At 43.6% G+C, this 24,015-nt stretch overlaps 1 protein-coding gene across 1 annotated transcript in view; it reads left to right on the top strand.

Moving 5' to 3' along the window:
• Positions 1-22,482, top strand: part of Ralbp1 (ralA binding protein 1) — a 41,870-nt gene extending 19,388 nt beyond the window's left edge. Inside the window, exons 2-10 of the mRNA XM_048363224.1 lie at positions 2,518-2,817; positions 5,660-6,088; positions 9,549-9,898; positions 11,375-11,536; positions 12,785-12,916; positions 16,289-16,396; positions 18,209-18,330; positions 18,615-18,738; positions 20,498-22,482. Coding sequence (XP_048219181.1) covers positions 2,574-2,817; positions 5,660-6,088; positions 9,549-9,898; positions 11,375-11,536; positions 12,785-12,916; positions 16,289-16,396; positions 18,209-18,330; positions 18,615-18,738; positions 20,498-20,713 — 1,887 coding nt within the window. The 5' untranslated portion in view covers positions 2,518-2,573 and the 3' untranslated portion in view covers positions 20,714-22,482. The remainder of the gene's footprint in view (positions 1-2,517; positions 2,818-5,659; positions 6,089-9,548; positions 9,899-11,374; positions 11,537-12,784; positions 12,917-16,288; positions 16,397-18,208; positions 18,331-18,614; positions 18,739-20,497) is intronic.
• The last annotated feature ends 1,533 nt before the right edge of the window (positions 22,483-24,015 follow it).

Below are 24,015 nucleotides of genomic sequence, written 5' to 3'. Positions count from 1 at the left end.
CCTGAGCACTGTCCCTGGCTTCTTTTTGCCAGCGCCACTTCTGGCCATTTTCTGTATATGTGGTGCTGGGGAATCGAACCCAGGGCTTCATGTATATGAGGCAAGCACTCAACCACTACGCTATATTCCTAGCCCCCCCTTCTTCTTTCTTAAGACAGGGTCATATTGTGTAACCCAGAGGGACCTACAACTTTGAGTCCTCCTGCCATCTTCTGAGTGCTAGGATTATAAGTTGTTTACCCCACACCCAACTCTCCAAGTAGCTTTACTGTGTGTGTGTGTGCATGCATGTGTACCTATGCGTGTGTGCACACGCCGGTACTGGAACTCAGGGCATCCACTCTCACTTGACTTTTTTTTTTTTTTTGGCCAGTCCTGGGCCTTGGACTCAGGGCCTGAGCACTGTCCCTGGCTTCTTTTTTGCTCAAGGCTAGCACTCTGCCACTTGAGCCACAGCGCCACTTCTGGCCATTTTCTGTATATGTGGTGCTGGGGAATTGAACCCAGGGCCTCATGTATAGGAGGCAAGCACTCTTGCCACTAGGCCATATCCCCAGGCCTCACTTGACTTTTTTTTTTTGCTCATGCTGTTATTCTACCATGTGAAGCACAACTCCAGCCCAGAATTTTGGTTGAATGATTGGAGACAAGAGTCTTAGACTTTTCTACCTGAGCTGGCTTTGAACCAGCCTCCTGAGCAGCTAGGATTACAGGTGTGAGCTACTTGTTCCCTGCTCCAATTTGTGTGTTTTGTTGGGTGTGTGTCCCCATTTTACATCTTGAACTCAGGGCTTGGGTGCTGTCCTTGAGCTTTTGTGGTTAAGGCTAACTCTCTACCACTTGAGCCACAGTTCCACTTCTGGCTTTTTAGTGGTTAAAGATGGTCTCACAGACTTTTCTGCCCAGGCTGGCTTTGAACCACTATCCTCATATCTCAGATTCGTGGGTAGCTAGATTAGAAATGTAAGCATCTGTCGCCTTCCAAATGGCTTTTAAAGATGGTATTCAGTGTACACCGCAAAGAAGAAAAAAATAGAAGATTTTTGTATTTTAAGATTGATTGAGGGGCTGGGGATATAGCCTAGTGGCAAGAGTGCCTGCCTCAGATACACGAGGCCCTAGGTTCGATTCCCCAGCACCACATATACCGAAAACGGCCAGAAGCGGCGCTGTGGCTCAAGTGGCAGAGTGCTAGCCTTGAGCGAGAAGAAGCCAGGGACAGTGCTCAGGCCCTGAGTCCAAGGCCCAGGACTGGTTAAAAAAAAAAAAAAAAAAAAAAAAAAAAAGATTGATTGAATAATTTTTTTTTGTTTAAATGTAATTGCCATTCAAAATATATTAGTTGTCAACATGAACTGTCTTAATTACAAGCAATCGAACTCTTATTCAGTGACCTGTTATTTTGCAAATCATTTTAATCACTGCAATTTTTTTTTTTTTGCCAGTCCTGGGCCTTGGACTCAGGGCCTGAGCACTGTCCCTGGCTTCTTCCCGCTCAAGGCTAGCACTCTGCCACTTGAGCCACAGCGCTGCTTCTGGCCGTTTTCTGTATATGTGGTGCTGGGGAATCGAACCCAGGGCCTCGTGTATCCGAGGCAGGCACTCTTGCCACTAGGCTATATCCCCAGCCCTAATCACTGCAAATTTAAATAATACAAACTATATACTATAAATTGGTTCGTCTGTAATTTATTATTCATTATTGTTTGGTTACAACTTTAAATAAGTAAGATTTTATATTAGAGAGCTGTCAAAAATGAAGCCCTTCTTAATAAGACTTCTTTAAAATTTTTTAAAAATATAAGTAGTTGGGCTGGGGATATGGCCTAGTGGCAAGAGTGCTTGTCTCGCATACATGAGGCCCTGGGTTCGATTCCCCAGCACCACATACATAGAAAAGGCCAGAAGTGGCGCTGTGGCTCAGTGGCAGAGTGCTAACCTTGAGCAAAAAGAAGCCAGGGACAGTGCTCAGGCCCTGAGTTCAAGCCGCAGGACTGGCAAAAAAAAAAAATTAAGTAGTTGTACAAAGGAAGTCCCATTTAACAAAGCAGTTTATGAATACAATGGGTCTTGATCAGTGTCATCCCTTCAACCCAACCCCAAGAGTTCTTTTTCAAAAGAGCTTTGTCTGTTTTTTTGTTTTGTCTGTTTTTTTTTTTTGAGTCAGGCTCTCACTGTGGAGCCAAGGCTGGCATTGAACTGGCTGAGATTATAAGTATGCACCTCTGTGCTTGGCAGGACTTCTTTATTCTGCATCAAGAACTCTTAACTCTTTCATATGCTGTAGTGTTTTTGGTACTGAGATCCTAATGTGTTCAACTGAAAGCTAAACTATATGATGCTCGACACTTAGTTTTAAATAACAAAACGAAAGGTTGTTTTTAAAGGGTTTGGATGTAGGGAAAGCTATTTTTTTGGTGTGAAAATGCAAGATTAATGGCTGTCCTGGGCATGTTGTGTGTGGTGATTTTGTGCGTGGACTGTTGAGTGATAACTGCTGACGTTCTTTCTGCACAGGTGTAATGGATAGGTAACAGAGAAGAACCGCTTCCCTTTCTTGTCAGGGTGTCAGCATGACTGAGTGCTTCCTGCCCCCCACCAGCAGCCCCAGTGAGCACCGTAGAGCTGAGCATGGCAGTGGGCTGACTCGGACCCCCAGCTCTGAAGAGATCAGCCCTACAAAGTTCCCTGGATTGTACCGCACGGGTGAGCCCTCGCCTCCCCATGACATCCTCCACGAGCCTCCTGACGTAGTGTCCGATGATGAGAAAGACCATGGAAAGAAAAAAGGAAAATTTAAGAAAAAGGAAAAAAGGAGTAAGTGCTTTTCTCTATACTTGTGATTTATTTAGCTATTTTTTGAGACATAATCTGGCTATGTAATAGAAACTGGCCTTAAAGCTGATATACCTAGCTTGATGTTTTAGATTAGCTTTTATCCTACGCACATGCACCAGCTATCTTTTAAAAATATGTCCAGTCACCCAGTGAGGTGTTGTCTCACAGCTGTAATTCTAGCGATTCAGGAGGTGGAGATTTGAGGATCACAGCTCAAAGCCAGCCAAGGCAGGAAAGGATGTGAGACTCTTTATCTCCAGTGTACTACCAGAAAACCAGAAATGGTGCTGTGGCTCAAGTGATATAGTGCTAGCCTTGAGCTGAAGAACTCAGGGACAGCGCCCAGTCCCCAAGGTCAAGCCCCACAACTGACAGAAAAAAAGTATAGATGTTCAGTCAGAGACTTCTTTTTTTACTATTCTCTACTTTTTAGGGTCTCAGTTTTTGTGTACTTTGTTTTTATATGTAGTTAATATTTTACAGCCATAATCTCATAAATAACGATAGCATATTTCCAGAAATGGAAAATTTTTCCATTGCTTGGTTGCTTGCTTGCTTTCTGTTTCTCTTTTTTCCTTCCTTTCTTTTGCTAGTTCTGGGGCTTGAACTCGAGACCTCGGAGTGTCTCTTTTTTTTTTTTTTCTCAAGGCTAGCACTCTTATCAGTTGAGCCACAGCGCCACTTCTGACTTTTTCTGTTTACGTGGTACTGAGGAATCGAACCCAGGGCTTCATGCATGCTAGGCAAGCACTCTACCACTAAGCCACATTCCCAGCCCTGTTGCATATTTTAAACATGGTCATTCAAAATAAAAAGTTCAGTTTTTAAAAGTTCAGCTGTGTGCTGATAGCTTATACCTACAACCCTAGCTATTCAGGAGGCTGAAATCAGAGGATCAGGGTTCTAAACCATGAGACTTCTATTTCCAATTAACTTCAAAACACAGTGGCTCAAGTAGTAGAATTCTGGGCTGGGAATATGGCCTAGTGGCAAGAGTGCTTGCCTCGTATACATGGAGACCTAGGTTCGATTCCCTAGCACCACATATACAGAAAACGGCCAGAAGTGGCGCTGTAGCTCCAGTGACTGAGTGCTACCCTTGAGCAAAAAGAAGCCAGGGACAGTGCTCAGGCCCTGAGTCCAAGCCCCAGGACTGGCAAAAAAATAAATAAATAAAAAATAAAAAGAATATATTAAAAAAAACAAAAAGTAGAATTCTAGCCTTGAGCATAAAAAAGCTCAGGGACAGCACCCAGGACCTGAGTTCAAGTCCCAGAACCAGCACATACACACAGTTCATTTGTCCACACATCTCATTAAAGACCCCTATTCAGTAGTGGGGATAAATAATTTAAGTATAGCTTTTGATAAAAGCAAATAAGGTGAGCATTAAGTAATTTAATTTTATTGTTATTAAGGTGTTGTACAGAGGGGTTACCATTTCATACGTCAGTTAAAGGAGTACATTTCTTTTTGGGCAATGTCACGCCTTCCTTTGCTTTCCCCCAGTTTCCTCTCCCTGTCCCTGCCCAATGACTCCCAAAAGTACACCAGAACTTAGAAAAACCCACTTTCCTTACCTCATACTAAAATTTCAAGTACTATAATTGTCTGTTTGTTCCCTCTTGTGGTCAACAGATGTCACTGCAACATCTTTTTTTTTTTTTTTAATTGAAAGGTAATGTACAGAGGGGTACAGTGAATGTAGGGTAATAAGTACATTTCTTTTTGAACGATGTTAACCCTCTTCATTTTCTCCAGCTTCCCTCCCCCGTTCCTCTTCCCCCAAGTTGTAAAGTTCATTTCCAATATAGTGTCTAATGAGTATCACTGTTAAAATGATTCACCCTCTGTCCCACTGTTTCTGTTATACTCCATCACTTCCACAATATCAGATAAACCTATATACAAGACAAGGGGTATAGAAATAAAAAAACAGAAAAGAAGAAATAACTCTCATTTCCATTTCTTGGAGTTCATTTTTTAAAATTTTTATTGACAAGGTGATGTACAGAGGGAGTACAGTTACATAATAAGGTAGTGAGTACATTTCTTGTCATATTTGTTATACCCTCCCTCATTTTTCTTTCCCTTCCCTAGATCAGGTAAGCATATATACAATATCCAGTATACCAAAATCATATACAGTAACCACATGGGGTATGCCAGAGGAAGTTCACCTAGTACATTAAACATAACAACAATAAAATCCTCCTGTTTCCTTCTCTTGGAGTTTATTTTTATAAGCTTCATTTTATATGGACATATGCACCTAGCTCTTGACCTGTTGTGATCCTCTGCTAAGAATATCATAGACATATTCTAGTTATTACAGATGAGGGAAATCATGCAGCCTGTGTTTCTTTGGGTCTGGCTTTTTTTGCTTAGTGTAATTCTTTCTAAGTATTTCCATTTCCTGATGAATGGGGTGATGTCATTCTTCCTGATGGAAGCATAGAATTCCATTGTGTATATGTACCACATTTTCTTGATCTATTCATCTACTGAGGGCATCTGGGTTGGTTCCATATCTTAGCCATGGTAAATAATACTGCAGTGAACATGGTTGTACTGGTGACTTTAGTGTGGTCTTGTTTGTGGTCAGTTGGGTAAATGCCCAGGAGTGGGATTGCTGGCTCACTGCAACATCTTTAGCTGAGGAGAATGTCATTTAGTTTGTCATTTGTTGAAAGTGCCCAAGAGGGTGTGTGGTGAAATGAAAAGCTAGCTAGTGCCAGGTGACACTATCTTATTTTCTTTCTAGTGTATGGACAGTGTGAAATTAAACCTGTAATTTGTACTCCTTACATTTCTTTGACAGCGGAAGGCTATGCTGCCTTCCAAGAAGATAGCTCAGGAGATGAAGCCGAAAGTCCTTCCAAGATGAAGCGGTCCAAGGGAATCCATGTATTTAAGAAGCCTAGCTTCTCTAAAAAGAGGGAGAAAGATTTTAAAATAAAAGAGAAACCCAAAGAAGAAAAGCATAAAGAAAAGAAGTCAAAAGACTTGACAGCAGCTGATGTTGTTAAACAGTGGAAGGAGAAAAAGAAAAAGAAGAAGCCAATTCAGGAGCCGGAGGTGCCTCAGATTGATGTTCCAAGTCTCAAACCCATTTTTGGAGTTCCTCTGGTTGATGCAGTAGAGCGGACCATGATGTATGATGGTGTTCGACTGCCAGCTGTCTTCCGCGAATGTGTGGATTACATGGAGAAGTATGGCATGAAGTGTGAAGGCATCTACAGAGTTTCAGGTACATACCTCGTGTGTGTGTGTGTGTGTGTGTGTGTGTGTGTGTGTGTTGTGTGCCCATACTGAGACTTGAACTCAGAGTCTGGGTGTGGTTCCTGAGTAGACACCTGTGGCTTATGCCTATAGTCCTAGCTACTCAGGAATCTGAGATCTGAGGATTTTGGCTAGCCAAGGCTAGCCTAGGCCAGAACTTGAGGCATGGTTCAAGTGGTAAAGCATCAATTGTAAGCAAAACAGTTAAATAAGATATGAGGCCTCAGTACTGGAATGTGTATGTGTGTACAACATGTGCACACACAAACAACATGAAAAGATTTCTTTCTTCCTAAGCAGTATGGTGGTGTGCTGGAATGGAATGAAAGTCCTAAATATCTCTGTTCTAGTCTACATATTCTGGCAACTTACTGCCTTGGAACGTTTGTTTAGGTTTATTTTATAAAAAAGAATTGCTTTTACGAGGTAAGTCCTTCTCATTTATAATACATAACTAAATTAAAGTTTTTCCACTTAACTGGTTCATACATATTTTCAGCAAGTAGATTTGATGCTTAAGCTATGTTGAGAAAAGACAGATAGTTTTGATACTTGGGGTAACCTTAACACAATGGAATCGATAAAAGTGATCTCACTTGAGATTGTTTTGGCTAAAATGCTACTATGTATAGAAAATAATTTAGATAAAGTATTTAATACTATAGAAAATTCAACACACCTAAGCATGTTGGAAAAATTTTAAAAGAATAATTGATGGTGATTTAAAAAGATTCATACAATAAGTTGCAGCTCTTGCATGATCTTGCTAAGCATGAAGAATTTTGTTTAGGTTTCTCTGAAAAGATTTTTTTTTTTTGGGCCAGTCTTGGGGCTTGGACTCAGGGCCTGAGCACTGTCCCTGGCTTCTTTTTGCTCAAGGCTAGCACTCTGCCACTTGAGCCACAGCGCCAATTCTGGCCGTTTTCTGTATATGTGGTGCTGGGGAATTGAACCCAGGACTTCATGTATACGAGGCAAGCACTCTTGCCCCTCTCTGAAAAATTTTGTAAGTTTGTTTAAAGGATTTTTTTTGTCTCTGACCTATTTTTTGATGTTTATATTCTTTAGGAGAATCAAAGTTTTAAAATTCCTTTTCTCTGTGTGATAAAACCATTGAAAACAGGTGACTCCTGGGCCTGAGCTTCTGCTTTGATAAATGTTGTATATATTTTTTTCTGGGGCTTGAACTCAGGACCTAGGTGCTGTCCCTGAGCTTTTGTGCTCATGGTTAGTGCCTCTACCATTTGACCCACTGCTCCACTTTTGGCTTTTTGGTGGTTAATTGAAGATAAGTGCCTCTTTCCTGCCCAGATTTTCCTGTGCCAGCTTGGCTTTGAATCAGATAATCAGATCCCAGCCTCCTGAGTAGCTAGGAGTAGCACCGTGAGCTACTGTCTTCTGGCCGTATGTCCTTTTTAACCTGTCATTGCATGCATTCAGCATGTCAGACACTACAGGGATGGTCCATTGCTTTGCCTTATTTCCCCCTGCTTTGATGCGTAGGGCCTATGTTCAAGTGCTGTATCACTGAGCTCCACCACCAGCCCTGATTTGCTTTTAGAATGCAGAAATCACTTGAGCCACAGCGCCATTTCTGGCCGTTTTCTATATCAATTTTAAATGTTTATAAAATGCATATATTAGAGTGAAACATCTTGGCCAAGAGTTTAGTTATCAGACCCATCATGTTTATTCATATTGTCATAAGAGTAAAAAAATGGAAATCATTTTCTACCTTTTTTGTCTCAAATGAATATTATGAAACATTTTCTGATTCATGTATTTTTATGTTTGGTTTATTTTATTTCGTTAATATTGGGTAAAGATTTATTATAATGTCATTAAGAGGTTTTCACATAAGATAACTTCCAAATGTAAGCACTGTGTTGACTGTAAAATGCTATTTAGATTAGATGACATTTACCTTTAGGACTGTCAACCTTAATTTGGGGCTTGTTTCAAATAATTGCCAGTCCTAGGGCTTGGACTCAGAGCCTGAGCACTGTCCCCTTGGCTACTTTTTGCTCAAGGCTAGTAGCACTCTACCCCTTAAGCCACATCTCCACTTCCTGCCTTTTCTGTTTATGTGGTGCTGAGGAATCAAACCCCAGGGCTTCGTGCATGCTAGGCAAGCACTCTCCACTAACCCACATTCCCAGCCCCTGGACTAAGGTTTTAAGAATTAAAAAAACAACAACACAAAGCTACTTTCTACTCTCTTGAACAATCACTATCTCTGAATTATGTCACTTAATGTGGATTGGACATTTAAGTCTGATACAATGGTGAAAAAAGATTCACTTCAGGTGTTGAGTTTTTTTCTGTTCATTAAGAAAAGCTTCAAACAATTTGATTTTATAATCTCAAATTTCACTTTACTTTCTGTCTAGATTAAGAAAACACTTAAAAGAGCTTAAATTTTAAAACAGATACTAGGCCACATATTGTAGTTCATTCCTTTAATTTCATGTTCTTGGTGGGCACAGACCAGGAGGATCATAGTTTGAGGCCAATGTGGGAAAAATGTTAGCCACATCCCCATCTCAATACATTAGCCAGATGATGGTGGTATACAGCTGTAATCCTAGCTACCCAGGTAGGAGCATCTTCATCATCGGAGCAAAAATGTCATCCCCAACCTGAAATGACAAGCAAAAATGAGCCTAAAGTATGGCTCACATAGTGTAGTGCCTGCCTAGCAAGCACAAGACCCTGAGTTCAAACCTCAGTACTACTGTCTCCTCGGCACAGAAAAAGGAGGAGCAAATGAGAGATTAGATTCAGTGGAGAGTAATTTTCAAAGAATTCATTTAGATATGCAACTTACCTTTTACAGTTAGGATTTTTACTTACTAAAAATAAGAGTTATGACTGGACTATAGTTTAATTTTTCTCCAAATTTATACCATTACCTTTAAATATTTTTTGTTCCCTTGTTGATTGTCATATTTACTTAGTACATGGATGGTTGCTGTAAATATTGAAATTTTCATTTATTATTTAGCTTCTGATTAAGTGTACCTTTGAAGTGTCATTTCTGATGTAACATGTTACAGAGATATTGATCCTTATACAGATAACAGTTGTTGGGCTGGTGATATGGCCTAGTGGCAAGAGTGCCTGCCTCATATACATGAGGCCCTGGGTTCGATTCCCCAGCACCACATACACAGAAAATGGCCAGAAGTGGCGCTGTGGCTCAAGTGGCAGAGTGCTAGCCTTGAGCAAAAAGAAGCCAGGGACAGTGCTCAGGCCCTGAGTCCAAGCCCCAGGACTGACCAAAACAACAACAACAACAAAAAACAGATAACAGTTGTTATGGGTTAGGTGGCTGTTCTCAGATCTCCCCACCAGGGCTGGGTATAGTGCAAACAAAGCTTGAGTGTTTGATTTCTGGTATTCTCTCTTCTGAATCTGAATGTTTTAAGGAATTAAATCAAAGGTGGATGAGCTAAAAGCAGCCTATGACCAAGAAGAGTCTCCAAACTTAGAAGAATATGAGCCTAACACCATCGCCAGTTTGCTGAAGCAATATTTGCGAGACCTTCCAGAGAATTTGCTTACCAAAGAGCTTATGCCACGATTTGAAGAGGCTTGTGGGAGGACCACAGAGATGGAGAAAGTTCAAGAATTCCAGCGTTTGCTCAAGGAGCTCCCGGAATGTAACTACCTTCTGATTTCCTGGCTCATTGTGCACATGGACCATGTCATCACAAAGGAACTGGAAACAAAAATGAATATACAGAACATCTCTATAGTACTCAGTCCAACTGTACAGGTATGGTTCTTCTGTACACATTGTTCCCCAGTACTGCACTGGAGACTCTTGCTGAGTGTCATGAACCTGAAAAGATGGATAATGGGTTCATTTGCTTAGAGGTCTTTTTCTTTAAAATTTGGGCAGTGTCTACCTATAAGGTAATATTTGCGCTTTTGCTGATAGCTGTGAAACTTGAATATTACACAGTCTGTGGTATGGGTTTACAAGCCAGGTCGTGGTGACAGTGATCTGTCCTTTGTTGAGAAGACTCGCGTGACTTACCTTTACCGAGTTTATCTATGAAATTTAAAAGATTTAAGTTATTTTGTCAAAATCATTATTGCCTAATTATATAGCATACATATATGGAAGCATAAAGGAGCCTGATGTTAATTTATGTACAGTCAAGGATTTAATGAAATTTCATTTGTCAAGATAGATGCCAGAGAAACATATTATGCGGGCTTTTAATCGGAGATGTTTCCGGGGCCTGATGTTATAACTTGGTAGACACCAATACAACATACGTATGTGGCTTCCCTTGGCTGCTTGTTGGTGCTGTGTACATGCCTTTAGAATTACTGATATTTTTACTCAGGCTCAAAGAAAAAGGGCATGGCAATTATATTTTGTATTTTAAACCCCTGGCCAGTATTCTGGCTTTACTGGACTACATGATTTATATTGTCACTGTTGTGAAAATGTTTTTTCTTTTACTAGTGATTCTTTCATTGATTATTGATTATATCATAGAAATAAAATATTTCTCACAATGTAATGGTCATTCATATTAGTACTTCAGAATCTGGTAAATACTACATTACTACTATAATCACAAGTAGATGGCAGTATCACAGAAGTACCAAGTGTGTGGTAAGAGTGAATTTGAGGTAGAAAGGCTTTCTTCCAGCTGTTCATCCAGCCTGCAGTCCCAGCCCCCTGGCATGGGGCCTTGCCTTTCAGCACTAGCTATGTGCTCTTCCCAAGAGGCCTTTGCCTCTGGAGCTGAGATCTCCTCCAGCCAGCCTTCAACCTGCAGGCGCTCTGACCTCCTGCCTTGTCCTCTGAAGAGCCACTGTGTGGAAATGTCTCAATATATATTGTAAATTAAGATTATTAACTACTTGAGTTAATATTGTAGTGATAGAAAAGAACAAACTGATGGCAATCGGCATTTGCATCCTTCTTTTGGCTTTTCCTTCTGGTGCCTGAACACATTATTTAACTCAGATTTTTTCTTAAATTGACCACTAATGAGCATAGTCTGTCTTGATACTCCTGCGGAGACTTTTCTTTCATGTGTCCAGGATTGAAGGATGTACTTACTACATGACAGACACCAGTGACTTTTTTTTTTTTATTGGTTTATGTCATTTATAGGGGAGACTTTACGTTGTATTCCAACTCATTTCAGCCCCCCTCTATCACATTCCCTGTACCCTTCTAAGAAATAAAATAATTTTGTTTTCCTACAAATCTTACATTTTCCTCTAGATCAGCAATCGTGTTCTCTATGTGCTTTTCACACATGCACAAGAGCTCTTTGGAAATGTGGTACTAAAGCCAGTGACTAGACCTCTGCGCTGGTCCAACATGGCCACAATGCCCACATTACCAGAGACTCAAGCTGGCATCAAGGAGGAGATCAGAAGACAGGTATGTGCCTAACTCCCTCTCCCTCTGCTTTGGCCAGTGTGGGGCCATGAATGACTAGCTCTTGTCTAGTTAACACTTCCTGTATGGCTGGATCTGTTTGGAGGAAGCCAGACATTTCCAGCTGCTATTGATTCATGCCAAATAAATCAAATATTCCAGATAGAAAGAGCACAGGGTTTAAATCAAAAGACCTGGCTTTAAATTCATACTTTGTTCTTTTTTTTTTTTTTTTTGGCCAGTCCTGGGCCTTGGACTCAGGGCCTGAGCACTGTCCCTGGCTTCCTTTTGCTCAAGGCTAGCACTCTGCCACTTGAGCCACAGCGCCACTTCTGGCCGTTTTCTGTATATGTGGTGCTGGGGAATCGAACCCAGGGCCTCATGTATACGAGGCAAGCTCTCTTGCCACTAGGCCATATCCCCAGCCCCTTGTTCTTTCTTAATACACTGAAGACAGTTTTCTTCACCTCTTTCAGCCTTGGTATTTTCATTTTAAAATGGATCTTCTCATGAGATTGTGAAGAATTCCCAAATGAGATAGTACCTTAAAATAAAGGACTTAAAAAAAAAAAAGGGACTCTATCTAGGACCAGACCTAGTTCAAAAATGTTTGCCTATCTGGACAAAGTTGTTACCACACATATTTTACAGACAAGATGGTAGAATTTAAGGAAGTTACATAATTTACTCTGTGCCCAGATGTGCCTAGGAGCCGTTGTTGCTGGAGCTGAGCTGTCTCAGCCAGCTTTATGCCTGCAGGTGCTCTGACCTTCCTAGCCCTCCGAGAGCCACTGTGTGTATGGGAAGGTCTCAAAATCAAATGAAAATTAAGAATATGATCACCAGACTACACTACCAAGATTTAGTCCAGCTTTTGAGTTTTTTTCCTATATTAATAAATAACTGCCATTTGTATGTGCATGTGAAATTGAAAAGGGAATCTAAGAAATTAGATTGTTTGCATGCATATTATCAAATCCCTGATTCTCTGCTTTGAGCTCCCATTTCTTATCATGCTATGTGCGAGAGGAACAGGTAAAAGGTGGGAATTAACTATTATTAAACCAGTATGAATAAAGGAGACTAATTTCCAGGTGAAACAAATAATTTTTAGTGGTGTTCTTGTAAAAATATTATAGTGCTATTATTTCTGTGATAATTGAAAAATACTTGATTCTATACGTTTGGAAATTATGTATGTCATTTTAGTATGACATGTGATACTACTCAGTTGTGCACTGTTGTTCCTAGGAGTTTCTTTTGAATTGTTTACATCGAGACTTGCAGGGTGGGATAAAGGATTTATCTAAAGAAGAAAGATTATGGGAAGTACAAAGAATTTTGACAGCCCTCAAAAGAAAATTGAGAGAAGCCAAAAGACAAGTGAGTTCATTTATTATTTTGGCAGATTATGTTTGTGATGAAATAATAAAAGAATGTGGAGTCTTTTGTATACTATTAGGAGGGTTTGTTGTTGTTTGAGGGGGTAGTACTGAGATTGAAACTTAGGGTCTCAAGTTTGCTAGGTAGGCACTCTACCACCGAGCCATGCCTCCAGTCAGTCCTTTTTTGGGCTATTTTTGAAATAAGGTCTCATTTTCTGCCTAGGTTTGTCCTTGCACAACAATCCACCTATTTTAGGCTTCCCTTTGTAGCTGTGGTGACAAGTGCTACCTACCATACTCCCTTTCTTTCCAATTGAGATGGAGTCTTGTGGACTTTTCTCCCCTTGCTTTCTTGGATGCTCAGTCTTTTCAAGCCACAGAGTCCAGCTATCTGAGCAACTTTGCTGCCCAGACTAGCCTCCAACTGCAGTCACTGAAATCTCCCCTTTCCAAGTAGCTAGAATTATACTGGTGGCTGCTTGTTACTCTTTTTTTTTTTTTTTTTTGGCCAGTCCTGGGGCTTGGACTCAGGGCCTGAGCACTGACCCTGGCTTCTTTTTGCTCAAGGCTAGCACTCTGCCACTTGAGCCACAGCGCCACTTCTGGCCATTTTCTATGTATGTGGTGCTGGGGAATCGAACCCAGGGCCTCATGTATATGAGGCAGGCACTCTTGCCACTAGGCCATATCCCCAGCCCCATGCTTGTTACTCTTTAAAAAAATAATTCATACATATTTTTGAAGACTTATTTACTCTTTTCCTTGCTCTGGGTTTTTAATATTTATATGTGTATGTATATATACATATGTGTATATTTTTATGTTAGTATGGGACATTCTCTACCATGTGGGTCACCCATCTAGTTCCAACTTTTTGCTGGATAATTGGTGTTGGTAAGAGTTTTGAGGACCTGTCTGCTAGGACTGGCTTTCATCTGCAACCCTCAGATCTCAGCCTCTTGAGTGGCTAACATTACAGGCATGAGTTACTGGCACTTGGTTTTGTTCTGAATTACTGGTACTTCATATGGTATGAGTGACATTCCGTTTAACTTGGACAGTTTTTGTAAAAGTGTTGCCAAAAGGAGACTGCCATGCAGTTCAGGCAGAGAGAGCTTAAGTGGGAGAAGCAAGCCTCCAGCCTGCACCAGATGCGGGTGTGCAGAGAGGATTACAGGGGGAAAGGCAAGTTAGTGCAGCCCCAACTCGGAAGTGACCTCACAGCCTGGGGTCTTTTTGCTGATTCACAATCAGGTGATTGACAGTTACAGGGGATCACTGGTTTCTGGCAGGTGATTTCCAGTAAGTCTACATGCTGTCCTTCAGGAAGGGTGCAAGGGGGCTGTTATACCCGTAGACCTCACATTTTTTAATTAAGAAGATAATTTTACTACACTTTCTGCTTGTGTATATAGCTATACACAGAGCTTTTTTTTTCTTTTTTGTTTCTTTTTTTTGTGCCAGTCTTAGGACTTGAACTTGGCTTGAGTGCTGAACCTGAGATGTTTTGCTCCAGGCTAGTAGTACTCTACGACTTGAGTTACAGCTTCACTTCCACGAGGAGAGTCTCATGGACTTTCTTGCTAGCGTCCAGCCTCAATCCTTATATTTCAACCTCCTTGAATAGCTAGGATTACAAGTATGAGCAGCTGGCAGCCAGCTTTGTAGACAGAGCTTCCTAAGGGAGAGAAGCAGACTGGTTAGTACGACATCCTCAGACTGCTGGGACATTAGCCCTTGGAACGAGTCCGCTCTATGGAAATGTGGTGATAAGCATTTGGAGAATCCTCAAAGCTCAGGAGGGATTTTGTTTACCCTGCCATAGAAAAAATGATGTCCAGGGCTGGGGATATGGCCTAGTGGCAAGAGTGCTTGCCTCATATAGATGAGGCCCTGGGTTCAATTCCCCAGCACCACATATATAGAAAACGGCCAGAAGTGGCGCTGTGGCTCAAGTGGTAGAGTGCTAGCCTTGAGCAAAAAGAAGCCAGGGACAGTGCTCAGGCCCTGAATCCAAGCCCCAGGACTGGCCAAAAAAAAAAAAAGAAAAAGAAAAAATGATGTCCAACTGTTGATGCACCTGGAGAACCCAACTCAGAGTTTTGGTCTCTTGCTAGTTTAGCATGTGTTGTTTAGTTCTGGACTGTCAAATTCCCAGCCATACCAGAGCTACAGCCCTACTTCTCCAGACTCTTAGAATCCATGTGCAGAGTGAACCACAGAATACAAATAGCACACTCAAAGAACACCAGCTAGCACTTCTTGAAAGAGCAAGTTAGTAGGTTATTTTCATGGTTCTATTTAAGACAAGACACACACTCTTCTGCTGCTTCAAAGCAAGATTTGGGTCTATGGAGGCTCAGTTGACAACATGTTTTTCTTCCTTTTCTCCAGCCCCCTAGATTGTGTACCTTTGGTTTCCCATGGCTATCTTCTTTTCTCCAGTCATGTAGACTGGCTGGTCTTTGGTTTCCTACAGCTGTGTTTTTGTTGTTTGAGTATTCCCTTCATGTATCCTGGAACAGGTCTTAGTGATTGACTTCCCAGGCTTCAAGGGGAGATTATAATGGCTAATTATATGGTATTGCCCATCAGCCTTTAAATGAACAGATCCCTGACCTAGGCCTGGCGACTGGAGTTTTAACTTTCAGTTTTCTTCTGTTTTGCTCTTCCAATAAAGGAATCATGGCATATCAACCACAGCTAATAACAAAAAGGGATATATTGCCTTCTTTACAAGTCCTTTATCCCTCCCTTCCTTCTTTTGTTCTTTCCTTCCTTTCCTCTTTTCTTCTACTTCCCTCACCCTTTCTCTCTTGTTTCCATATCTTTCTCTATTTCCTGTCCTGTCTGTCTCTTCTCTCTTCCCTCTCTGGGCCTTGTGCACAGCGCTAGGCCTGTGCTTCCTCCCCCCCCCCCCCCCAATCATGATTCTACCTACCTTTGAGGGATATATATTTATTCTAGGGTCTCGCGATATGCCCAGGCCAGCGTGGACTGGTCCCTCCTGTTTGTGCTCCCTGGGTCCCTAGGATGAAGAGCATGTGCCATCACCTCCACTGACCTGCCACCATGCATTCTCCCCAGTATGTGTTCTTCCCAGGATGAGCCTTGATTCCCCCAATCTACCTACCACATTGAGAGGATTCTGGGCCTGGGCCATCATGCCTATCCAAATATATAGTATTCTTGCTAATTTATTTAAATCTCAAAAGTTGTAGTGTTACTCTCCAAGCCGATGGCCCATCTCCCTGACATCTGGTGGCATTGCTTTCAGTTCTAGGAAACTTGTAGCTTTGATAGTGTGTGAAAGTATTGAATGTATGTTGCATAAGCTGATCAGTTCTCCTTCATTCCTGTTTGTTCATAGGAGTGCGAAACCAAGATTGCACAGGAGATAGCCAGTCTTTCAAAAGAGGATGTTTCCAAAGAAGAAATGAATGAAAATGAAGAAGTGATAAATATTCTCCTTGCTCAGGTAGGCTAAACTCTTACTTTGCAAGTCTTTTAATCGTCATTTAAAAATAGAGCTGAGTCACAGAATCTTTTAACCAAAATTATAAAATGATTCCTAAGCACTCCCCATATTTGCTAAGATATTTGCCATGGAGAAAGAAACCGCTGAGCAGTTTTCCCTAAGGAGGCTTTGTTCTAGGTACTTAATTTGTCTCATTAATGTACATCTAAGTCTATATAAGGCATTTTCCCTGACTCATAGGTCAACGGAAATTGTTCCATATCAATGATTTCAGTAAATAATAAATTATTTCTAATTTCTAATTTCTCAAAAATGGGCATTCTTAATATAGAAGGATACAGAATTGATAGTTCTTGCTAGTAACACTTTAGACATTTTGATTATATTCTTTGCATGTGAAATTGTTGGAGGCAGGTTGAATAAATTTCCTTGAGAACCTTCTGTATTCCAGGCATAGAGGTGAAGTTGAGCTCAGCTCCTTCTTTGTGAATTTCCCAAGTCAGCCTTACTGAGTTCTGGAAATTCCCAGCGTTACACTGGAAGGAATGAAGTTGTAGGCTTTGACAGCATAGTCTGTCTAAACTTCTGTATGTGGCTCACCTAAAGCACTGCAGGCTTCAATCTTTTTGAGATCACTTGTGAAAAGTACATTGTTTTGCCTAGCAAGGATGTAATTCTTTCTTTGAGAAAGAGTTCCAGACTGTTTCCAGGTTTTCTAACCTGGTATTTCTTGGAACATTTGCTTTATAGATATACTGAGGCAAAGGAAGACTACCTGTATGTCCACAAACCCTTAGGGAACACTGGGGTCCCCTTTGAGCGCTTTCCAGTGTTCATTGAAATGTGATTGTGATGGCTTTCACAGTGACCACATATTGTTTCCACAATACCTATTTCCACAATACCTGTTTCCACAATACTGCAGAAGATTCTTGTCTCCTTTTTTCTTTAACCAAGTTTCAGTTGCCCCAGGTTTTGTCTGCTTCTTCTCTCTAGGTTGGAGGTGGTATCTGGATCTTGTGCAGATAGTGATTTTTCCCCCCCATTCTTTTCCTAAGACTGATGACTAGAAATGGATACTTTGTTAAAGCAGAATATTTAATTTTTCTTTGGGGACTTGGGTTGAGGAGGATGGTGATGTATGGTATGGAGAAAAGATTTCTGTTACCTTCCTTCCTTAAACTCAACACATGAGTCACAAGCCTGGGCCCTCCTTTTCATACTGATACTGTCAGAGACCACAGTGTTCCTGAATGACTCTCTTGCCTAAGAGACAGAAAGCCAAAGCGGGGTCAAGCGTCTCACCCAGGCTTCGTTGTGTTGGAGCCCTCACAGGGAGCCTTAAAAAAAAACACCTTGCTCCCACATGACTTAAAAAAAAAATTCATGCATGCATTTATTCATTCAGCCAGTCCTGGGGCTTGGGACTCAGGGCCTGAGCACTGTCCCTGGCTTCTTTTGCTGAAGGTTAGCACTCTACCACCTAAGACACCAAAAGCCACTTCTGGCTTTTTCTGTGTATGTGGTGCTGAGGAATCGAACCCAGGGCTTCGTGCATGCTAGGCAAGCACTCTACTGCTAAGCCACATTCCCAGCCCCCCACATGACTTCTTACTGCTGAGAAAAATGTAGTTATTTTCTCACAAGAACCTAGTGTAGCTTCTCTCAAACCTTTTCTTGACACTGAAGAAACGAATCTTTTTGGGGTTGGGCAGTATGTACTTCCTGTGCTCACTGAGTGGGACTGAAGAGCTCAGGGGAGCGTCTGCTAGACTATAACTCACAAGTGTTCACTAGCGATTGTCCTTCTAGGAGAATGAGATCCTGACTGAACAGGAGGAGCTCTTGGCCATGGAGCAGTTTCTGCGTCGGCAGATTGCCTCAGAGAAAGAAGAGATTGAGCGTCTCAGAGCCGAGATTGCCGAGATCCAGAGGTAAAGGAAAGCATGGGGTGCTGACAGCTTTCAACAGTGCTTAAATGGAAACATAATTGTTTCAGCTCTGACTTTCCTGTGAAACAAGTTGGGCTTTGAAATGAGTCTTCAGGCTTATTTCCCAGGTCTTAGGAAGGCGTTGTGTACGCAAGTGTCTGGCCACTGGTCGGTCTGGAACATAATGTCCCTCCCTCTCCCTCCCTCCCCCTCCCTCTCCCTCCCTCTCCCTCCCTCCCCCTCCCTCTCCCTCCCTCTCCCTCCCTCCCCCTCCCTCTCCCTCGCAGTCGCCAGCAGCACGGCCGAAGCGAAACCGAGGAGTACTCCTCCGAGAGCGAAAGTGAGAGCGAGGACGAGGAGGAGCTGCAGATCATTCTGGAAGACTTGCAGAGACAGAATGAAGAGCTGGAAGTGAGTTTTGGGAAGATAGCCCGACAGCACAGCAATGTCTAAAGTGTTGTTGAGACGGCATCTCCCCTCAGAGGAGTCGTCTTGGCTACTAGCTGCGAGGCGGGTGAAGAATTCGGGGTCACATCTCACGCAGGGCTGCCGAGCAGGTGACGTGACGTGGGCTCCCCTCGGGCTGTCTGAAGGGTGCTGGCCTTTCCTGACTTTAGTGCGCTACACAAGTCTTTCTCTTGCAAATCTTTGCAAAGGCCAATCTTACCCAAGCACTATTTCAAGCACTTGTGCGTGATCTAGTGCCTACTTCCAGAGAAGACTATCGGAGGAAGAAACGCCCGTGGAGGAGGAAAGGCTCCTGAATCTGCTGCGGGGAAAGCAAAGGCCACTGTTGTGTCCTGACTCTTAACCCATGAAGCAGCAAGTGAGAGAGAAAGCCCCGGGAAACAGTAGCAGCTAGGAAGTCATAGAAATCCTAGCAAGTAGGAAATCATGCAGAAGGCAACAGAGTTAAGTGATCAGGATTCCAGATGGTTTCTGCCCGTGGGTGAGAGGAAGACATTCTCCTCATGAAAAGGGGACAGAAATGCAGCTTCGCCTCCCTGCCCAGGTTTACTCAGCTGCCGGAGCAAATGAGATCTGTACTGAACTCAGCACTAGAATTGTACGTGCAGCCCTACCCCCGAACTTCTCTGCACAGACTGGTTTTAGTGTGGAGCGAGCCCCCCCCCCCCCCCCGCTTCTCCTCCCCGTTCCCGTCCCCAGCTCCCACAGTTGAGGTACTTAGCACAGCAGGCATGAATGTGTTGTGGGGAGGAGTGTGCAAGGGTAACTTGTGGGTTGCTGGGCCCCTGTGTTTTAGAAAGCCCTCACACTGGCACCTTCCTTGCTGTAATTATGTTTTACAGAGCATATTATAGTCCTGAATAGGAAAACAAAATGCAGAATTAAGAGTACACAGGGTGTAGGTGAAGGCTGGGCTGCTGTAATAACAGGAACAGTGTGGTAGACCGGAAGGGGAGGGAACTTCAGAGGTGACGTGGGAAGGGAGGGAGGGCAAAAGGGCACTCAGCCCCCTTGGTCGGTGCCGGCGCTGTGCGGCGCAGGAGTGCAGGCTGGGGGCTGGCAGCTATCTTGTACTCAGCTTTGCTGATGGGTGTAGGTAATTGAGAAGATATTTCTATGTATTGACTGGCATATTTCAGATTTAATAAGATTGTGTTCTTAAGAGAAAAATAGGCTTGGCTCTTAGTTCTCCCTCCCTAAATTGCTACTAAAATTTATTTTCTCCTTAAAGGCTTTTCAGAAGCCAGTTTTTTTTGCCAGTCCTGGGCCTTGGATGCAGGGCCTGAGCACTGTCCCTGGCTTCTTTTTGCTCAAGGCTAGCACTCTGCCACTTGAGCCACACAGCGCCCCTTCTGGCCGTTTCCTATATATGTGGTGCTGAGGGATTGAACCCAGGGCTTCACTCAACCACTAGGCCATATTCCCAGCCCAGAAGCCAGTTTAGAAAAGGATTTTGAACACTAGAGTACTTGTTTTGGTTCACATTGTTTTGCAGATAACTGAGTAGTTTATATTCTTACCATAGTCAGGTACTGTGGCGGATCGAAGGGGCCCTGCTCCTGTTCGAGCCCTCTGTGTCACAGCTAGGGTGACTGAAACAGAACTAGGTTCTCCTGGGAGGCTCCTTGCTGACGGGACTGCCTGAGTCATTGTCCTTCTGATGTTGCCCAAGTGGTAACTGCCCTTTCTGTCATTCCTCAAGATAAAGAACAATCACCTGAACCAGGCTGTTCACCTGGAGCGGGAGGCCATCATTGAGCTTCGAGTGCAGCTGCGGCTGCTCCAGAGGCAGCGCGCCAAGCCCGAGCCAGCCCCCGAGGAGGAGGAGCCGCCCCCCGAGGGGGCCCCCGAGATGAAAGCAGCTAAGGAGCAGCCAAAGCCCTCGCCCAGCAAAGACCGGAAGGAGACGCCCATCTGAGCAGCCCGTGGGCACCGAGCCCGCACCCTGCAAGGCCCCGTGCATTTTACTGTAACCCCGAGTCCACGTGGCTCTGCTGCTGTACATTCTGTAAAGGTTCGAGACTGACTCTCCACACGAGTTCTCGTCAGGCTCAGGTTCCGGAGGTTCTGTGGCTTCTTTTCCACATAGTGTCAGCGTAGTTGACAGTTGATTTTCCTTGTTCCAATAACATTTAACCCTTGAGTGGCTTCTTTTTAAACCAAAAATCTGTCTTCGCTTTTTCTTTTCAATCACAGCAGAATCAGGATTTCTTTCTCCAGGGTGGGAGGCAACCAGACCAGGTCACTGCTGCGCCTGCCTGCGGTGCCCATGGCCGCCGTGCCGCCCGCAGGAGCCCGGGCTGCTCCCGCTTGTGCCTTTCACACCTCTGGGGTGCACGTTGTTCAGGGAGGAGCTGCCTCCTGTCTTCTGACTGGCCTCCGTGGCCCTCGCTGGGCGCCCTTCCCCGCCTGTCACCCTCTTACAGCTCTGAACCTGGCTGTGCGGCCTGCGTCACCAGCGTGGCCTGGTTTGGTTGCACAGAGGCCGCCTGGGCCCGCCGTCCCCCTCAGCAGTGCGGGCCCTGACTGTCACCGCCAGGGATCAGTCTGGCAGCACTGGGGGGGCCCGAGGTCTTCACCTGACCCAAAGCCTCCACAGATGACGTCAGCTGCTTGCTTGGGCAAGAATGTTCTCTCTCTGCCTGAATAAGCCATATGTCTGTTGTTAGACAAGTTCTAAACTCCTCACCTCTCAGTGAACCTTGATTGAGAATAGGAAAAATGGCTCCTTGTAATTGAATCTGCGATTCAGCCTGCCTTTCTGGTCCATCTGATCCACATGGCTGCTCCAAGGCTTCTGAAAGGCCCAGCTCTCAGGCAGCTTGACCTGGTGGCCCTTTCAGGTGAGTGGCAGCCTGCGGCTCTGAACACAACCCCCCTGGGCCCCCAGACACCGGCGATGAAGCCAAATCCCACCCGAGGGCTCGGCTCTCCTCCTAGTTAGTATTTATTTTCAGCACCTGTTTGATGGAATTTTTTTTTATCCTCTACCTATTGCACTGTTGTGACTTGTTGGCCATTATTTCATTTTTGTACGAAAAAAAGCTTTGTTATAGAAATCAGCATACTATTTTTTTAAATCTGGAGAGAAGATATGGTGACTGAAAATATGGTCAGGTGTCAAATATAAATGTATAAACGCCTTCTTGCTGTCCTGTCAGACATATTATATTCATTTTATATTTGCTGGAGATACTGACAGTTTTCTTTTTGTTTGTGTAAATTCTAATTTCTATCAAGGTGTCATGGATTTCTAAAATTACTATTACAAATGTCTCAACATTGGTTAACTAATAATTTTTGCCAAGACTATTATTGATCAAGCAAATAAATTCAACAGCCATTTTTGGGGGAAAAAGCTTGTAGTATTTTTGTTCCTGTTGTGTCTGGTACTGAGTTGGTGTAGGCACGTCAAGGCTGAAGGGTGACCAAGTTGTCTCCCTGTGCATTTGATGACCACTGCAGTCCTGTTTGTGGTTTCAGCTGTCGCTTACCTTTCTTCACACCCATGCATGCAACTTAGTCCATGTGCAGACCTAACTGAGGCTGGATCTGTCCTGTTTTCTGTGAACAGCTTTGTTCTGCCACCAGGAAAACAAGCTTTGCCAGCCCATTGGCCAGCCTTGGCCCAGGTGTGGCACTTCAGAGAGGCTTGCAGTTTTTGTTGTTGGTCGTGGAGCTTGCACTCAGGGCCTGGGCATGATCCTGGAGCTCTTCAGTGAAGGCTATAGCGCTCTTCCACTTAAGCCACAGCGCCACTTCTGAGGCTTGCATTTCAAGAGAAATGAGGGAGAGCCAGCAGACGGGGGATAGACCAATCCTAGAACAAATGTGACTTTTCATTTGCTGTCACGTAAATTCCATAATTGAAAGAGCTGAGATTTCAAGTACAGTATTAAGGAATACCTAGCTTCTCTATTTTATAGTTCGATTCTGTAAAGCTAAAGTTAAGTTCTACTGTACGGACGATCCCAAACAGAACTACATTTAACCTATCTGGAGGTAAAGCAGATGAATGCTGGGAAAGCGTCCTTCCACATGGGAGCTGCTATCTGCCTGATGTTTTCCTTTTCACCACAGGTATCTTGCTCAACAATGTACCTACTTATTGTTTATTTGAATCAGCACTACTCCTGACACCTGGTCAACAATCCTTTTGGGCCGAGCTTTCTTCCTGGTGGATTCTGCACTCAGTCGAGTGTGACACAGAGATCTAGCTAGCCATTACTTTCATTTGAGGCACAAGTGTAAGCACCCAAAGCAGCTAGATGACCACGGTTTCTACAGGTGGCAGAGGCAGGCGTGGTCTAGGGAAGCACCCACAGGAAACAGTTCCGCCTTGTGAATCAGGACGCCCTGGAAGAGCAGGGGGAGGAGCAGGCTGGGTGTGGGGGTTGTCTATCATCTTTGCTACTTGGAAGACAGAGACTTGGAGGATTGTGGTTCAAGGCCAGCCCAGGCTGGCTATTTAAAAAGGCTGGGGATGTGGCTTAGTGGTTCGATTCCTCAGCACCACATATATAGAAAAAGCCAGAACTGGTACTGTGGCTCAAGTGGTAGAGTGCTAGCCTTGAGCAGAACGAAGACCAGGGACAGGCCCTGAGTTCAAACCCCAGGACTGCCCCCCCCAAAAAAAAAACACCTATAAAACAACAAAGAGGGCTGGGGCATGGCCTAAGTAGGAGAGTGCTTGCTGGCACGTGCAAGGCCCTGAGTTCAGTTCCTAGTATTTTCAAAATAAAGACCTGTGGAGTAGCTGCAAGTATTGCTGTTGCATTTCTGGCTCTCAGGCCTTCCACATGACGGACACGAGCTCTCTGGTGGGAATTTGCCACTGCTAGTCTGACTACTTGAATGAGTGGGAGAACCGCTTGCCCTGAGCGCTCATTTGTTTCTGAACCATTCCTTCATGAGGGCCTCGTGCGTTCAGCAGGCTGCAGGCTCCCATCCTTGAGCTCCCAGTGCTTGGCTTAGCATCTGACGATGGTTTACTTGACCAGCTCTGCAGATCATGGGGAGGGGTGGGGTGCCCATGTCACCCAGGTATCTCCTGGAAGAGTTCCCTGGACTCACACTTGTTCCTAGTAGGGTTGATCAGAGCAGGGTTTCCATGGACAGGATGTCCTCTTCTGTTTGAAATTAAGATCAATCAACAATAAACGTGTAAGTTTGGCCCTTGTGATTCCGCTCTGGTGAATTGAGACAAAATGAAAACTCGGA

Source organism: Perognathus longimembris, chromosome 15, assembly GCF_023159225.1.
Source record: "Perognathus longimembris pacificus isolate PPM17 chromosome 15, ASM2315922v1, whole genome shotgun sequence".
Lineage (NCBI taxonomy): Eukaryota > Metazoa > Chordata > Mammalia > Rodentia > Heteromyidae > Perognathus > Perognathus longimembris.
The sequence above is the reverse complement of the archived record's forward strand: the minus strand, read 5'-3'. Positions and strand labels throughout refer to the sequence as shown.